The sequence below is a fragment of the Rhinoderma darwinii genome, chromosome 4, assembly GCF_050947455.1.
Source record: "Rhinoderma darwinii isolate aRhiDar2 chromosome 4, aRhiDar2.hap1, whole genome shotgun sequence".
Classification (NCBI taxonomy): Eukaryota; Metazoa; Chordata; class Amphibia; order Anura; family Rhinodermatidae; genus Rhinoderma; species Rhinoderma darwinii.
The window spans coordinates 204,946,210-204,965,306 of NC_134690.1; the positions used below are offsets into that span (position 1 = coordinate 204,946,210).

Below are 19,097 nucleotides of genomic sequence, written 5' to 3' on the forward strand. Positions count from 1 at the left end.
GGTAGAGATAAGCAGCACTCTGCAACAGATTCCAACACGGTAATGGGTGCAAGCAGGTAATCCAGAGCCGTGGATTATAAGACATAAACGAAAGAAATCCCACAGCACTCCGATGGTTCCAAAAAAGTATGTGATTTATTCACTCAACAGCTGCAACGTTTCCGTCCTGCTATAGGACCTTTTTCAAGCATGCTTGAAAAAGGTCCTATAGCAGAACGGAAACGTTGCAGCTGTTGAGTGAATAAATCACATACTTTTTTGGAACCATCGGAGTGCTGTGGGATTTCTTTCGTATATATATATATAATATGTGTGTGTATGTATATATATATATATATATATATATATATGTGTGTATGTATATATATATATATATATATATATGTGTGTATGTATATATATATATATATATATATGTATATATATATATATAATAAATATTATATATGTATATTTACAGTATGTATGAGGATAGGCCATCAATTGTTAGGGACTGGACAACCCCTTTTAAAAGTTTTTACTCCAATAAGAATTTAACAATAAACTTGTTAAAAAAAAAAAAAAAAAAAAAAGTCTTTCCCTTATGACCTCATGCACACGACCGTAGCCACGTGCACGGCCATGATTTTCGGGTCGGCCGGAGCGTAGTGTCACTCGCGAGCCTCCCGCAAATCAGGGGCCGTGCACATGGCCGCGTCCATTATTTTCTATGAGCCGTAATAAGACATGTCCGTTCTTTCTGCGGTCCAGGCTCCTGGGCCATGCACGGACCGTGGAAACCACGGTCGAGTGCATGGGCTCATAGAAATGAATGGGGCCGCAATTCTCCCGTGGATTTTTGGGGGAATTGCGGCCACAAAAGCACGTTCGTGTGCATGGGGCCTATGTCTTTTTCAGCACTAGCTGCCAATACCGACACCTTTCTTTTCATTAGCTATTATCCACTTACTATCCGTAGAATCTATCAGTCTCTTGAGTTATTCATGAGCAATTTGTTGTCAAATATGCCTAATGTTTTCCATCGCTATAGATCTCCCATTTGAGATGGAACTCGTAAGTTAGTCAGTTAGCCCACAATCATCTAATTCTTTTAGGGTCGCTTTAACCTCATGCGTCTAATACTAGATTTTGAAAGGTCCGGTCAAGTCAACATCACTGGGATTTGTGAGCGCTGTGGCCCCTTCAAAACAGCTGATCGGTGGTTCCGAGAGTCAAATCCCCACCGATCAGATATTGATGGCTTAATTTAATTAAAAAAATTCTCTCATGAGAACCCCTTTAAGTATTGATCTGAAGCTGTAAATGTCAAAGCCAATGATGTATATTATCCCAACGTTTTGAGAGGATTGATTTTTCTTTTGTTATGTAACAGGATGATGGTTGCAGCTGAGTTGAGTGTATATACTTTGATGAAAGGTCAAAGCATTCTTCAGCAGAATTTAATTGTTTTGGTTTTCTTGGCTCATAGATTTTATACTTTTACAACATGTTTATAGATTTCTTGAAAGGTCCTAAAACCACAATCAAAGTTAAAATGTAAAAACAGACAATAAACATAAAAGATAAGAAAAATGTCTCAGCATTGCAAACCAATTCAGTGTTTCTTTATAATACTGTTATTCACATGCTAAGCAGGGGCCGACTACTCGAAATTAAGCAAATATAAGGCTGGGTTCCAGTTTTCCATTTCTTATTGATAACCAAAATAAGGTAGTCTGCTGCTTTTATTCTATCCAGTAAAAGAAAAAAAAAATGTATATGAACTTGACAGACTCATAATAAGTGACTCCAGAAAAACATATCCAACCAGTTTGTCACATGGACTAAAAAAACAACAACAAATTACTTGAACTATTTAATACAGCAGTAGGTTTGTTAAATAAATAACAAGTAGGGAAACCAAATAGACAAATCATTGGCGCCAGATAGGCAATGCGCCTAAAATTTGCTACTGATAGTTGCCTTATTGGGTTGTTTACTACTACTGTGTATTAAATTTCTGATTGCCTAACCTCTCAAAATAGTCACAGTGGCTTCCTGGACTGGTCTAACCAGCTCCTGAGATCAACATTATGTTGTCCATCATATCACCTAAGGCTTTGATCACATATCCGTTTGGGCTCTATTCTGACGTTCCGTCGACGGATCCCTTGCACAACTGAGACAAACTGAAACCATTTGCATCGGATCCGTCTCCATTGAAATCAATGGTGATGGAAACGGAAACCTATGGTTTCCGTTTGTTTCAGTCAGGGCTCCGTTCTGACGGGAAGCTCCGATGGAACACCAGAACCGGAGCCCTGACGCAGGTGTGAACGAAGCCTTCGTTTTATATAAAACTTGAATGCGCAATAAAATCCACATCTGTTACATGCAACTATAGCTGCATATTTTATTCATTGAAATAAACTAAATCTGCGTCTCAAATCTGCAGCATTTCCGCAATACATAGGGCACTTTACTAATTTGTCTACAACCCACTGGGGGGGTCTTTATGTTGTAAGTGAAAAAGGTTTGTTAGAAACTTCTACACTTATATTGTACGTTGTTACAGAATTTTGGTGCAGATTCCACAACCGTAATTGCGCAGCAAATACTCAAGATGCTCATAAAGGGTTAAATGATGGGTTAAAATGATTGCGGGTTAGTGTTTCTCCACCAATAGGTGTTGCCGCTGACTGAAGGACTGGTGAACAATGTCTTTACAGTGCCCGCTTTTTTAATCTTTTATGGGCAATAAATGCTCTTCATTGAACACCACTGACTCAAGAATCTAATTAATCGCTCCCACTTTCTGATCTAGTTTGTGTCTAAAATCAGTCCTTGACTGATGAACTTTGACATTTTCATGCCTCTTAACCAATGTATGCTACGTTTTACAGGTTTGGTGTATAATGTCACTCCTTACATGGAATACCATCCTGGCGGAGAAGAGGAGCTCATGAAAGCAGCCGGAATAGATGGCACTCAGCTTTTTGATCAGGTACAGTGAGAACACAATTTTAGGAACCATGTTGCGTATCATTATATTGATAGATTACGTGAAGAAATATATTTTGTTTGCTGATAAATTGTTGTAAAACATGCATTGGTTTTCATTAACAAGGTCTTACAGAACTTAATCTTCCGAAGGTGAGGAACGTTACCTGTATTTTATGTTCCATTTAGATAACCTGTGTTATAGGAACTGGTGTTAAGGGAACATAGAAACGTAGGCCCCTATTGCCTAGATAAGTATAGGTGGTGGTAGCATACTGTGGTATAAATTATTGGGGTGTTGGAAACCTATGTAAGTAATTTAGCATAATTCTGTCAACTAGAGTAGGTGGGCGTGGATTTATGTGGTAAATTAATAAGCTCAGTAGTGTAGTTCACCCCGGTGATGTGACCTGAGATCGGCGATCGTCACAGATTTCAATGGTGACGGAGTCGGTTCCCCTGGTTTCAGTTTGTCTCTTTTGTGCGCCGGATCAGTCGTTTTGCCGGAAGCAATAGTGTAGTCGACTACGCTATTTCTTTTGGCAAAACGACGGGTCTGCTGCACATAAGAGGCAACCAGAAACCAGGGGCACCAGCTCCGTCACAATGGTGATGGAAACGGCACCCTCTGGTTTCCGTCTGTGTTAGTTTGTGACTGCTCGGGGACCCGTTCTGACGGAAACCTCCGACTGAACGTCGGAACGGGACCCCAACGCAGATATGAACAGAGCCTTAACGATATAGGAGAAAGTAGAGAGATGATCCAGCGACGTACGGTGAGTAAAAGGAAATCCTAGTTTCCACTTTGTTGAACAGTCAATATGACTGTAGACACACAGGAGGGTGAACGGAATGTAGGTGGTCTTCCAAGGCAAATAATAGAAGCCTACGCGTTTCGAATACACACCGTATTCTTAATCATGGCTGATAACCGTATGTGCAAGCTTAACGATATAGCTAATGGCATCCATTCAATGGCATATTATGGTAGGTGAGAGTTCTGTCTTATTGCATGTGGGCCCTTTAAAAAGAAATACACTGTATGCTGATGTTAATCACATTTTGTTAATGCAGTGTTGTAAAATATATACTAGAAAACAGTAGGTGAACAGTATAACCTTTCTGCATATGGAGTGCACTGTGTAGGTGGGCATCAGGAATGAGAATATCTTCAATGTCAATAGACAAGCTTTATATCTCGGTTTTGTACTGAATATTATTTGTGTTCTTGGAAGAATAATATGTTACTGTCGTTATGTTCTATATAAACTGAAGTGTAGTTATTTACGAAGTGCCTCTTAGTTCACACAGTATTTTTGCAGACAGAAAAAAAATCAGAATCCCTTCAGGAGTTTTGAGGCAGATGTTGAACTGCCTGCACGTATTTTTTTGTGTTTTTTTTCGCATTTTTTTTTTCTTGAGGCCATTGAAGCAAATACAAAGACTGCGGGCAAAGAAACGCTGTGGAAAACGCTTAAACTAGTGCAGCAGGTTTTTTCCACCTCCCAAATGAACTCAATAGGAGGTTGGAGGCGGGAACTGCGACAAAAAAGGACATTTCTTTTCCGCGAGCAACCAAAAGCCGCCTCAGAAAAAAAAGCATCTGCCTCCCAATGGGATTTCGGCAGTTTTTTCGCGCTGATTCAAGCGCGGTTTCTGCGTCAAAATCGGCACCAAAAAAGCTCTATGTGAACTGACCCTTACTGAACACAATTTTATTTGCTTTTACTGCATAAATACAGTACTTTAGATAAATATAGATAGCAGTGTTTCTACAGACTGGACAACAGGAATTCTAATTTAGCTAGGCAGAATGGATATAAAGAAGGAATTCACATTTACATATTAAAAACATTGTGGTAGATTTATTAATACATTTGCACCGTATAAACACTGTGGCAGTCTCTCTTCCAGGGCAGCGTGTGCCGGAATCTGCTACTGTCTTAAAAAGGGAGTGTTTCTATCCTACTCAAATAAGTGAATGTAATTTTTTACAATTTGTAATGCATGTTCTGGTCTAATGTGTTTCTTGTATGTACTGACCTTTTTGTGCTTTTAAATTTTTTCACATAATTATGACATTAGCTGGAACAAAATATTTTTCTATGTTTCTATTGTGCAAAACTGGCATAGAAACACTATATAAACAACATTTTTTGGACACCTACACATTACACCTACAGGAGCTTTTATGACATCCCATTCTAAAGCCATACTCCTTAATATGGAGTTGGTCCCTCCTTTGCAGCTAAAACAGCTTCCTCTATTCTGTTTTCCTCCACTCCATTCGACGTTTGGCATTGTGCTTGAGGATGTAAGGCTTGAATAGAAATACCTCTTTTGGGGTCTTTCAAACTTCTCATTTTGCCCTGATGTACATCACCAATAGTAAATAATACATAAAGGGAAAGGGGAATGTGGATAAGAAAAAAAGGACAAGAAGTGTTTGGATCAATAGATCTCTTGGTTAAATAAAACCGGCTATGGTGGGTATCGATTACCTAGCAGGGATAGGGTGAATGGTCCCTTAATTTTGAACACTCTATTATTGACTTCAAATCCCATTTAATCCCTTCCCGCCCAATCACGTACAGTTATGTCGTCAGCGCTAATGTGTTAGCGCCTTCTCAGAAGCTGAGACAGCACCATCACCAGCGGGTGTCCGTTGTATATTACAGCTGACATCCCGCAGTAATGGCCAGGACCGGAGCTGGACTCAGATCCTGTCGATTACCCCGTAGATGCAGCGATCAAAAGTGATCGCTGCATCTAGGTGGTTAGATCGCACCCGATGGTTGCTACGGCAACTGGAGGCCTGACAAAGCCTAATAGGCTTGCTGTCAGTGAATAACTGACAGTTCCAATACACTGCACTATGTAGGTAGTGCAGTGTATTAGAATAGCGATCAGGGCTACATGCCTTCAAGTCTCCTAGTGGGACAAAAGTAAAAGTTAAAAGTAAGTAAATAAAAAAAATCAATAGCTGCCTTTTTTCCCATAAGTCTTTATTTATAGGAAAAAACTGAAAACATAAAAAAAAAAGGTAAAACATTAAAAAAAAAGGTGTAAAAACTACAGCCCTTCCACAGTTTTTTTGCTTGAAAAATAAAGTTATGGCTCTCAGAATATGGCGATATAAAAAATAAATGATTTCGAAAAAAAAAAAAAAAAAAGTATTTTATTGGGCAAACGCTGTAAAATATATATAAAAAAAACTATATACATATGGTATCGCTGTAATCGTATCGACCCGCAGAATAAAGTAAAATTTTAATTTGTAACACATGAACACTGCAAAAAAATTATAAAAAACATTGTCAGAATTGATGGTTTTTGTTCACCTTGCTTTCCAAAAAATGGAGTACACGGTGATAAAAAAAATCGCATGCTACATATGCCCCAACATTATAAACTGAAATACCAGCAAAACCTCAAACCGAACTACTACCAAGCTAAATCCGCGCTCCAAAGGTCAAATGTCGCTCTCTCCCTTCTAAACCCTACGGCGTTCCCAAACAGCCGTTTACGTCCACATATATTGCATCGTCATACCTGGGAGAACCCGCTTAATAGTTTGAGATATTTGTCTGCAGTGGCACAAACTGGGCACCACATATTGGGCACTAAAATGGCATATCAGTGCAAAATTGCAATTTTTACTTTGCACCATCCGCTGAAAGTTAATTTCTAATAAATAAAAAAAAACAAAAACCTGTGGGGTCAAAATGCTCACTACACCCCTTAAAATGCTTTGAGGGGTTCAGTTTCCAAAAAAAGAGGTCACTACTTGTGGGTTTGTTTTGCTGTTTGACCGCCGAGACCTGCAATTGTGGGCCAATGCTGCAAAAATCACTAAAATAGGCCTCAAATGCGCATTGTGCTCTTTCACTCAAGCCCTGTCATATGTCCATGCAAATGATAAATTACTTGAGGGGTGTAGTTTCCAAAATGAGGTCACTTCTTATGGTTTCTACTGTACTCTGGTACCTCTGGGGCTCTGCAAACGCGACATGGCGCTGTAATGGATTTGCCTGACACGGCTTCTTTGTCGACGCCCATGGTTAATCAGCCTGCATCTGTGCCTAGGTCTGTTAGGGTATGTGCACACGAGAACTGGCTTTTACGTCTGAAAAGACAGACTGTTTTCAGGAGAAAACAGCTGCATCGCTTCGACGCCCGTAATCTTGAGCTGTTCTTCATTGACTTCAATGAAAAACGGCTCAAATTACGTTTCAAAGAAGTGCCCTGAATTTCTTTGACGAGGCATTCATTTTACGCGTCATCGTTTGACAGCTGTCAAACGACTACGCGTAAATTACTGGTCGTCGGCAAACCCATTCAAATGAATGGGCAGATGTTTGCCGACGTATTGTAGCCCTATTTTCAGGCGTAAATCGAGGCATAATACGCCTCGTTTTAGGCTGAAAATAGGTTGTGTGAACCCAGCCTTAGAATGACTCAATCTGCTACCACTCAGGCTGGGAGGCTGAGGAGTGGGAGAACCTATCACAGCCTGGCCAGACGGAGCTAGCTCCCGCCCTCTGTCTATTTATACCTTCACTTCCTGCTCCTCCTTTGCCTGTGATTCTGTCTGGTTTCCTGGCTCTGCTGCTCCTGCTAATACTATTGACCTCTGCTTCAAATTGACCCTGGCTTTACTGACTACTCTCCTGCTCTGCGTTTGGTACTTCGTCCACTCCTGGTTTGACTCGGCTCGTTCACTACTCTTATTGCTCACGGTGTTGCCGTGGGCAACTGCCCCATTTCCCTTAGCTTCTGTGTACCCTTGTCTCTTGGTCTGTCGTGCACTTATTGAGCGTAGGGACTGTCGCCCAGTTGTACGCCGTCGCCTAGGACGGGCCGTGCAAGTAGGCAGGGACTGAGTGGCGGGTAGATTAGGGCTCTCCTGTCTGTCTCCCTACCCCATCATTACAGGTGCCCATACACCAATCCAGCAAAATCTGTGCTCTAAAAGCCAAATGGCGCTCCTTCTATTTTGAGTTTTGCCATGTGCCCAAACAGCAGTTTAGGGCCACACATGGGGTACTGCCATACTTGGGAGAAATTGAGTAACAAATTGTGTGGTGGTTTTTTTTCTCCTATTGTAAGTTTTCTCCTTATGTAAGTCAATGGGGCCGTTCTGACAGGTCGTGATTTTCACGCAGCGTATGTCCTCTGCGTAAAACTCACGACATGTCCTATACTTGCCCGTGTTACGCGCAGCACATGCCTATTGAAGTCAATGGGTGCGTGCAAATCGCGCACGGCACACGGAAGCACTTCGGGTGACGTGCGTCTTTCGCACTACAGTAGTAAAAAAAATGAATGAAATAAAAGCACCTCCTGCTTTTATGTTTGTAAACCTAAAAACAGTGTCATTACGCTGCCATATGCACGGAAATCACGCAGGGACGCACCAAATACTCATGCCACACGGAAGTTTTGCGCCTAATTCTAATAAAATCTATGAACCACCTGTAGGGTCAAAATGCTGACTACACCCCTAGATGAATTCCCTGAGAGGTATAGTTTCCAAAATGGAGTCACTCCTCAGGGGTTTCTACTGCACTGGTACCTCAGGGGCTCTGCAAATGCGACATGGCGCCTAAAACCCAATCAAGCAAAGTCTGCATGCCAAGTAGCACTCCTGCCATTCTAAACCCTGCCGTGTGTCCAAACAGAAGTTTGACTACGTACGGAGTATTGCCGTAATTGAAAAAAACTGCTTTACAAATGTTGTGGTGCTTTTTCTCCTTTTATTCCTTGTAAAAAAAAAAAAATTCTATGTTTTTTCAGAAAAAAAGTAGATTTTCATCTTCACAGACTAATTCCAATAAATTCAGCAAAAAACCTGTGAGGTCAAAATTCTAACTGTACCCCTAGAAAAATTCCTTGAGGGGTGTAGTTTCCAAAATGGTCACTTTTGGGGGTTTCCACTGTTTAGGTCCCTCCAGTACGTTGCAAATGCGACATGGTACCAAAAACCATTTCAGAAAAATCTGCGCTCCAAATGGCACTCCTTCCCTTGTGAGCCCTGCCGTGGGTCTAAACAGCAGTTTCTGACCACATATGGAGTATTGCCAAATCTGGAGATTTTTTTTTGACATTTCTACAGACTAAGGCCTTATTCACACGAACGTGTATTACGTCCGTGCTACGCTCGTGGAAGTCACGCGCGTCGCACGGACTTATGTAAGTCAATGGGGCCGTTCTAAAAGGTCGTGATTTTCACGCAGCGTATATCCGCTGCGTAAAACTCACGACATGTCCTATACTTGCCCGTGTTTCGCGCAGCACGCACCCATTGAAGTCAATGGGTGCGTGCACATAGCGCGCGGCACACGGAAGCACTTCCGGGTGACGTGCGTGATTCGCGCTACAGTAGTAAAAAAAATGAATGAAATAAGAAAAGCACCTCCTGCTTTTATGTTTGTAAACATAAAAACAGAGTGTCATCACGCTGCCATATGCGCGGAAATCACGCAGGGACGCACCAAATACTCATACCACACTGCGCGTTTTTTTGCGCGTGCAAAACGGACACGTTCGTGTGAATAAGGCCTAGTTCTAATAAAATCTATGAATCACCTGTAGGGTCAAAATGCTGACTACACCCCTAGATGACTGCACTAGTACCTCAGGGGCTCTGCAAATGCGACATGGCGCCTAAAAACCAATCAAGCAAAAGTCTGCATGCCAATGAGTGCGTGCAAATAGCGCTTGGCACATGGAAGCACTTCCAGGTGCCGCTCGCCTGATTCGCGCTACAGTAGTAAAAAAACCGAATGAAAACAGAAAACCACCTCCTGCTTTTATGTTTGTAAACATAAAACAGAGTGTCATAAAGATGCGGGCTGTGCGAAAATCACGCAGCCATGCACCATATACTCATGCCACACGGAACCTTTGAGCGTGCAAAACGCATCGTGTTTTGCTCGCGCAAAACTGACGTGTTTGTGTGAATAAGGGTATGTTCACACGAGGGCGTCCGTTACGGCTGAAATTACGGGGATGTTTCAGCCTGAAAACATCCCCGTAATTTCAGCCGTAACGGCATGTGCAGGCGCTTGAACGCCGCGTCCATTACGGCCGTAATTAGCGCTGCTATTCATTGGAGTCAATGAATAACGGCTCCAATTACGGCCAAAGAAGTGACAGGTCACTTCTTTGACGCAGGCGTCTATTTACGCGCCGTCATTTGACAGCGGCGCGTAAATTTACGCCTCGTGTGAACAGACAAACGTCTGCCCATTGCTGTCAATGCGCAGATGTTTGTCAGCGCTATTGAGGCGCTATTTTCAGACGTAATTCGGGGCAAAAACGCACGAATTACGTCCGTAAATAGGCCGTGTGAACATACCCTTAGGCCTAAGGGTATGTTCACCCTACTTAATCGGAACCAGAACGCCTCCAAACTTCTGCCCATTGATTTCATTTGGAAAAACGGTATTCGGTTCCGACGGGGCGTTTCTTTACACGGCCGTTTTGAAAAAACGGCGCGTAAAAAGACGCCCCCCGTAAAATTACGTGCATGTCACTTCTTGAAACAATTTTGGAGCCATTTTTCATTGACTCTATAGAAAAACCGCTCAAAAAACGGTTGTGAAAAAACGTCTGAACGTATTTTCAGACGTTTTTTGCTAAGCATGTGCACATACGTTAATTCAAATAAATATAAAAAAAAAATGTGGGGTCAAAATGCTAACTGTACCCCTAGATAAATTCCTTGTGGGGTGTAGTTTCCAAAATCGGATCACTTTTGGGGGTTTTCACTGTTTCTGCACCACAGGACCTCTTCAAACCTGACGTGGTGCCCCAAAATCCACTAGATTCTTCTTTGATTCTTAGCCTGTGCTTCAGTCCATTAGGACACTAGGGCCACGTGGGATATTTCTAAAAACTGCAGAATCTGGACCGAACACACTGCAGGGAGCCGGGCTCCTAGCATCATAGTTATGTACGACGCTAGGAGTCCCTGCCTCGCTGCAGGACAACTGTCCCGTACTGTAATCATGTTTTCAGTATGGGACAGTAGTTCCACGGAGAGGCAGGGACTCCTAACATCGTACATAACTATGATGCTAGGAGCCCGGCTCCCTGCAGTGTGTTCGGTCCGGGACTTGCGGCCGAAATACGTTCCGTCCATTACGGACGTAACATGGTCGTGTGAACCCAGCCTAAATGTTGTGATTTTTTTTCTCAGTCATTCATTTGTTAACTTGCCTGACGAAGAAGCCTTTGTGCTGTGAAAGCTGCATATAGAATTTTTATGGTTAGCCAATAAAGGTATCATACCTACTATACTTTTTTGACACAAAAGTATTTGACATTGCATATTATTTCCGGCTAACACGGTACTATACTATTTTTTACTGTACTTCGTGAAAATTGAGGATACCCCAATGTACCGAACACAGATGGATCTTAAAAACCTACTGAAGAAACTGGCACAGCTGAATAGCGACATATTCTTCCTAACCAGATGCAAAAAGGAGAATCTTATCCCCAAAGGCCTCATGTTCAAGAACCCAACGGAATATACCTACAACACTCACTTTTCACAGAAACTTTGCTACAGGTCATCTGAAAGACTGCGGAATTACTTTATTGGATTTTTTTACAACAAGAAAAGAACCGTCCAAAATGAGATTAATTCCCTAAATGATACAATACAAGGACCTGGATCAAGTCTAACCAAGCAAGTATTAAAGGAATTCTACAATAAATTACATCAACTTATCATCTGCAAACAAAAGAAACTCCACAGACTAAGGAAGAAAGCAGGTCTCAAAATACAAGAAGGAAAGCAAAATCCACATAACAATTTGGATATACAATCCTCTGTTGTAAACCTCTTTCAGTATGAACCAAAAAAAAAATGGAAATGAATGTTCTATCTAAAGGACTTACATTTTGTCCCACTAAACCACTTGACAGATCCCAGTTTTGCAGTGACGTGGAGGAATACTTCCACAGATTGCGGCTGAAAGACAAAACAGATATGACATCACAAGCTGGGATGGCACAAGAAACATCAAGAAAGAAGAAGACGACAAACTGGACCCCACAACCTGGATACAATCAAACTCTGGATTACTACATTGACTGCTTCAGAAAAAAAGGGAAATCTGAGATCTTGGACCAACAGCACAAAGTAACACACAATCTCAGCATGGAGGAAAGGAACGCCACAAAATAACTAAAATCCAACAAAGACAACATCATCAAACCCGCTGATAAAGGAGGGGCTGTAGTAATTCTGAATACATCCGATTACATCCAGGAGACACACAAACAACTCTCAGACAGAAAATACTACACCCTGCTTAACCCCTTAGTGTCTAAGCCTGTTTTGGCCTTCAGGACCAGCCCCATTTTTGCAAATCTGACATGTGTCACTTTATGTGGTAATAACTCCAGAATGCTTTTACCTATCCAAGCGATTCTGGGATTGTTTTCTCGTGACATGTTGTACTTTATGATACTGAAAAAATTTTGTCATTAAATTCAATATTTATTTGTAAGAAACGCCAAGATTTAGAGAAAATTAGCAAAAATTAGCATTTTTCTACATTTTAATGTATTTACTTGTAAAACAGATAGTAATACCACACAAAATACATACTAGTTTATATTTCCCATATGTCTACTTTATGTTTGCGTAATTTTTTGAACATTCTTTTATTTTTCTAGGACGTTACAAGGCTTAGAACTTTAGCAGCAATTTCTCATATTTTCAAGAAAATTTCAAAAGGCTATTTTTTCAGGGACCAGTTCAGTTCTGAAATGGCTTTGAGGGCCTTATATATTAGAAACTCCCCATAAATCACCCCATTTAGAAAACTGCACCCATCAAAGTATTCAAAACAGCATTCACAAAGTATTTTAGCCCTTTAGGCGTTTCACAGGAATTAAAGCAAAGTAGAGGTGAAATTTACAAATTTCATTTTTTTTCTTCAAAAATTCATTTGTAATTAATTTTTTCTGTACCACAGAAGGTTTTACCCAAGAAATGCAACTCAATATTTATTGCCCAGATTCTGCAGTTTTTAGAAATACCCCACATGTGGCCCTAGCGCGGTCATGGACTGAAACACAGGCCTCAGAAGCAAAGGAGCAGCTAGTGGATTTTGGGCCTCTATTTTATTAGAATATATTTTAGGTACAATGTCAGGTGTGAGGAGGTCTTGTGCTGCCAAAACAGTAGAAACACCCCAAAAGTGACCCCATTTTGGAAACTATACCCCTCAAGGAATTTATCTATGGGTATAGTTAGCATTTTGAACCCACAGTTTTTTTGCTAAATTTATTTGAATTAGTATGTGAAGGTGAAAATCTACTTTTTTTGTAAAAAAATTAGGAAATTTTTAATTTTTACAAGGAATAAAGTAGAAAAAACACTCCAACATATGTAAAGCAATGTCTTCCGATTATAGCAATACCCCATATGTGGTAATAAATTGCTGTTTGGACCCACAGCAGGCCTCAGAAGAGAAGGAGCACCATTTGGATTTTGGATTTCTGATTTTGCTGGAATAGTTTTCAGTGCCGTCTCGCGTTTGCAATGCACTGGAGGGAAGAAAACCGTGGAAACCCCCCAATATTGACCCCATTTTGGAAACTATACCCCTCAAGGAATTTATCTATGGGTATAGTTAGCATTTTGAACCCACAGTTTTTTTGCTAAATTTATTTGAATTAGTATGTGAAGATGAAAATCTACTTTTTTTCTGAAAAAAGGTAGCCATTTTTAATTTTTACAAGGAATAAAGGAGAAAAAGCGCCCCAACATTTGTAAAACAATTTCTCCTGATTACGTAAATACCCCATATGTGGTAATAAACTACTGTTTGGACCCACACCGGGGCTTAGAAGGGAAGGAGCGCTATTTGGCTTTTGGAGCTCAAATTTAGCTGGAATGTTTTTGGGTGTCATGTCGAATTTGCAAAGCCCCTGAGAGACCGAAACAGTGGAAGCCCCCCAAAAGTAACCCCATTTGGGAAACTACACCACTTAAGGAATCTATCTAGGGGTATAGTGAGCATTTAGGCCCCACACGTCTTTTGCAGAATTTATTAGAATTAGGCCGTGAAAATTAATATCAACATTATTTCCACTAAAATGTTGAATTTTTTCAATTTCACAAAGGATAAACGAGAAAATGCACCCCAACGTTTGTAAAGCAATTTCTCCCGAGTACGGCAATACCCCACATGTGGTCATAAATGGTTTTTCATTAGAAATTAATTAACCCTTTACGAACTGATTCATGTTTTGCTTTTTCGTTTTTCCTCCCCGCTTTCCAAGAGCCACTACTTTTTTATTTTTCTGTCAATAGAGCGGTGTGGGGCTTATTTTTTGCGGGACGAGCTGTCGTTTTTATTGGTACCATTTTTTGGTACGATGCCATATCGGTGGACATAAACGGCTGTTTGGGCACGCTGTAGGGCTCAGAAGGGAGGGACGCCATTTGGCTTTTGGAGCGCATATTTTGCTTGGTAGTAGCTCTGGCATTTTGCTGGTATTTCAGTTTATAATGTTGGGGCACATGTAGGCTGGGCAGAGTACATCAGGGGCATAATAAGAGGGTATAATAATGGGGTAAATAAATAATAATCCACAGAAGTGTGGCCAGTGTCGCACTGATAAATGGTGCCCGATCTTATCCACTTTTGGAACACTCTGCACATTTTGCATCGCCATAATCTGGGAGCCGGAACTTTTTTTATTTTTTCACCACCGGAGCCGTGTGAGGGCTTATTTGTTGCGGGACAATCTGTAATTTTCATTGGTACCATTTTGGGGTACATGCGATTTTGTTGATCACTTTTTATTCAATTTTTCGGCAAGCCAGGTGACCAAAAACCATCAATTCTGACAATGATTTTTATGTATTTTTGACGGCGTTTACCCTGGGCTATAAATGACTATTATACTTTATTCTGCGGGTCGGTACGATTACGGCGATACCATTTGTATATACGTTTTTTTATGTTTTGCAGCGTTTGAGCAATAAAATAACTTCTTTAGAAAATAATGTATTTTCTGTGTCACCGTATTCTGAGAGCCATAACTTTTTTATTTTTCAGTCAAAAAAGCTGTGTAAGGGCTTGTTTTTTGCGGGACGGGTTGTAGTTTGTATGGGTACTATTTTGGCGTACATGCGACTTTTTGATCACTTTTTATTACATATTTTGTGAGGGGTGGTGACCAAAAAATAGTGATTCTGGCATTGTTTTTCGTTTATTTTTTTTGCAGCGTTCACCGTGCGCGAAAAATAATATTATAGTTTTATAGTTGGGGTCGTTACGAATGCGGTGATAGCAAATATGTGTACTTTTTTTTTACGTGTTCATTTTTTTTCCTATAATGAAAGACTTATTATAGGAAAAAAAGCAGTTCTAGTTTATATCACTTATAACTTTTATTTTTACACTTTTTTTAAAACATTTTTATTCTTTTTTTTACTTTTTTCACTTGTCCCACTAGGGGACACTTAGACTTGCAGCTCTGATCGCTGCTGGAATACATTACACTACACACGTAGTGTAATGCATTTCAACTGTCATTGTGACGTGACAGTCACACTGACAGGAAGCCTACGACGACCACCCTCGGGGTGGTCCTCATAGGCTTCTGTACATGGCAACCCGGAAGCCATTGTCTGGCGTCCGGTTGCCATGGGTACCATCGCCAGCCCCCGTGATTTCACATGGGGGCTGCCGATCGGCGCTAAAGACCTTAATTGTGGCGTTCAAAATCGAGCGCCGCAATTAAGGGGTTAACTGCCGATATCAGCGGCGACATGCCGCTGATCGGCAACGGGGAGAGCAGGGCTGACACCCTGCACAGTTAACCGCCGCTGCGGTGTAGCGCCGCGCGGCGGTTAACTGTCAAAGCACTGACGTAACTTTACGTCAAGGTGCGCGAACTTACTGCTCACCATGACGTACAGTTACGTCATGGTGCGTTAAGGGGTTAATGAAGACCCCACCAAACAATACATAGGGGAACTTGTCCATATCATCAATAGTTTCAACGCTGTGTCAGACAGTTTAATGGACCTTTTAACGGACAATCCCAGAACGGGTACATTCTACATGTTACCTAAAATACGTAAAGAAGGCAATCCAGGGAGACCAATCATTTCAGGTGTTGGGACTTTTTAACTGAGACTATTTCTGGCTGGGTGGAAAATCTTCTAAAGCCCTTGGTGAGGTGAACACCCAGTTATGTCCAGGACACCACGGACGTCCTATACAAACTCTCAGCCCTAGATCCACTACCAGAGGGAACAATATTGGCAACTATGGATGTGGAGTCTCTATTCTAACATCCCCCATGAGGATGGCATAACCGCATGCCAACACCTTCCTCAAAAGAACAATCTAGCGACAGAGCCAGCCCTACAACTCATCAGGTTCGTAATCCATCAAAATAATTTTTCATTTGACAAAGATATATATCTGCAATGTATGGGAAGCGCTATGGGTAGCAAAATGTCACCACAATATGCTAACCTGTTCATGGCCAAACTAGAGGAGGAGTTTTTATCAACCTGCGCAACTAAACCTCCAGTATATTTCTGGTACATTGATGACCTGTTAATAATCTGGACAGGCTCTGAACATGAACTGCTTTCTTTACACAAAAACGTCAACAAGTTCCATCCTACCATCAAACTCACTCTCAACTACTCTACATCTCCAATACATTTCCTGGACATGACCATATACATGAGAAACAATACCATACAAACAACTATCTACGATAAACCTACAGGCCGTCCAGCATATCTGAGATGGAACAGCTTCCATCCGAGACACATAAAGAAATCCATCATCTACAGCCAGGCTCTGCGATACATACGGATCTGTTCAGACAGAAAACAACACCTGCTATCACTGAGGAATACATTCTTACAACAGGGATACCATCCAAGGATTATAGATGATCAGATCTACAGATCCACAAGAATCCCAAGGATCAATCTTCTGGAGTACAAAAAGAAGGAAGACAACAGCAGGGTGCCCCTAGTGGTCATGTACAACCCACAAATGAACATCTTGAGGAAAATTGCTTCTGATCTCCAACCTATATTTAACAAAGACAATAAACTGAAGGAAATATTCCCGGATTTACCTCTCCTTGCCTACAAACAGCCACCAAACCTAAGGAATCTCCTGGTCAGAAGTGCCCTCTCACCACCATCAGAGACTGGCACTTTTCCTTGCAACAGTAGAAAATGCAAGACCTGTACCAACATCTGGTCATCAAACACCATCCAGATACCAAACACGCAGCAGGACTATAAAATCACTGGCACGTTCTCCTGTACATCCTCCAATGTAGTGTACATGATCCTATGTACAAGGTGCATCAATAAAGGAATCTACATTGGAGAAACCATACAAAAACTACAAACCAGGATGAATCTTCACAGACATACAAAACAGGAGGTGGATACACCCGTGGGAAAACACTTCTCTGGACCTGATCACAGTTTGGCAGATTTAAAGGTACTAATTCTGAAGGGTCATTTTAAAAACAACAGAGAAAGAAAAATTTGGGAATTCAAGATGATGATAAAATTCCAGTCATTGACACAAGGCCTCAATCTAACACCTGGATTTATGAGCCACTAGATGGACACACGTCACATCCCCCATCAGACTGACTCCAGATGCCTTAACTCCTAAGTCATCACCCCTATAACCTCAGTTTTATTGCCCCGGCTTATCTTAATGATGTATCACCTCATGTACTAATTGTCTTTGTGGAACATCTTAAATGTTGTCCATTTTTCATCTCAGTCATTTATTTGTAAATTGCCTGAAGAAGGAGCCTGTGTGCTCTGAAAGCTGCATATAGAACTTCTATGGTTAGCCAATAAAGGTATCATACCTTCTATACTTTTGTCTTTTTAACATAAAAGTATTTGACATGGCAAAAAAACTTAATTTGTAAATTTCATCTCCACTTTGCTTTAATTCCTGTGAAATGCCTGAAGGGTTAAAACACTTTCTGAAATGCTGTTTTGAATACTATGAGGGGGTGCAGTTTTTAAAATGGGGTGTTTTTATAAGGGTTTCAAATATATGGGCCCCTCAAAACCACTTCAGAACTGAACTGGTCCCTGAAAAAATTGCCTTTTGATATTTTCTTGAAAATGTGAGACATTTCTGCCAGTTTTAAGCCTTGTAACCTCCTAGAAAAATAGAAGCATGTTCAAAAAACGATGCCAATCTAAAGTAGACATATGGGAAATGTTAATTAGAAACTATTTTGGGTTATATTTCCTCTTCATCTTCAGCTTTTTAGCAGAGGCCTGCAGGTTTTGTGCCAATATTGACTGATATTTGGAACTGTTCATAATTCCCTTCATATTGACTAAAGCCCCAGTTCCAGCCTCAGAAAAACTGCCCCAAAGCGTAATGCTGCCTCCACCATGCTTCACTGTGGGTATGGTGTTCTTTTGGTGATGTGCAGTGTTGGCTTTGCGTCAAACATACCTTTTGGAATTATGGCCAAAAAGTTCAACCTTGGTCTCATTAGACCATAACACGTTTTCCCACATGCTTTTGGCAGACTTGATGTAGGTCTTTGCAAAACATAGCCGGGCTTGGATGTTTTTCTTTGTTAGAAAAGGCTTCTGTCTTGCCACTCTACACCACAGCCCAGACATATGAATACGGGAGATTGTTGTCACATGCACTACACAACCAGTACCTGCCAGAAAGTCCTGCAGCTTCTTTAATGTTGCTATAGGCCTCTTGGTAGCCTCCTGGACCAATTTTCGTCTGGTCTTTTCATCAAGTTTTGAGGGACGTACAGTTTTTGGTAATGTCACTGTTGTGCCGAATGTAATCAACTCCTTAATGACCTTCTTCACTGTGTTCCATGGTATATCTAATGGCTTGGAAATTCTTTGGTACCCGTCATCTGACTGATGCCTTTCAACAATGAGATCCCTTTGATGTGTTTGTAAGCTCTTTATGAACCATGGCTTTTGCTGTCACATGCAACAAAGAAAATGTCAGGAAAATCCTAATAGAACAGCTGAACTTTATATGGGGTTATTCAGAATCACTTCAAATAATGGCAGCTGTGTACTGACT

The 19,097-nt window shown here is 41.0% G+C and overlaps 1 protein-coding gene across 1 annotated transcript in view; it reads left to right on the plus strand.

Annotated features, from left to right (window-relative positions):
* CYB5R4 (cytochrome b5 reductase 4) overlaps positions 1-19,097 on the plus strand; it is a 269,520-nt gene that overhangs the window by 67,120 nt on the left and 183,303 nt on the right. Inside the window, exon 3 of the mRNA XM_075862092.1 lies at positions 2,883-2,983. Within this exon, the coding sequence (XP_075718207.1) occupies positions 2,883-2,983 (101 nt within the window). The remainder of the gene's footprint in view (positions 1-2,882; positions 2,984-19,097) is intronic.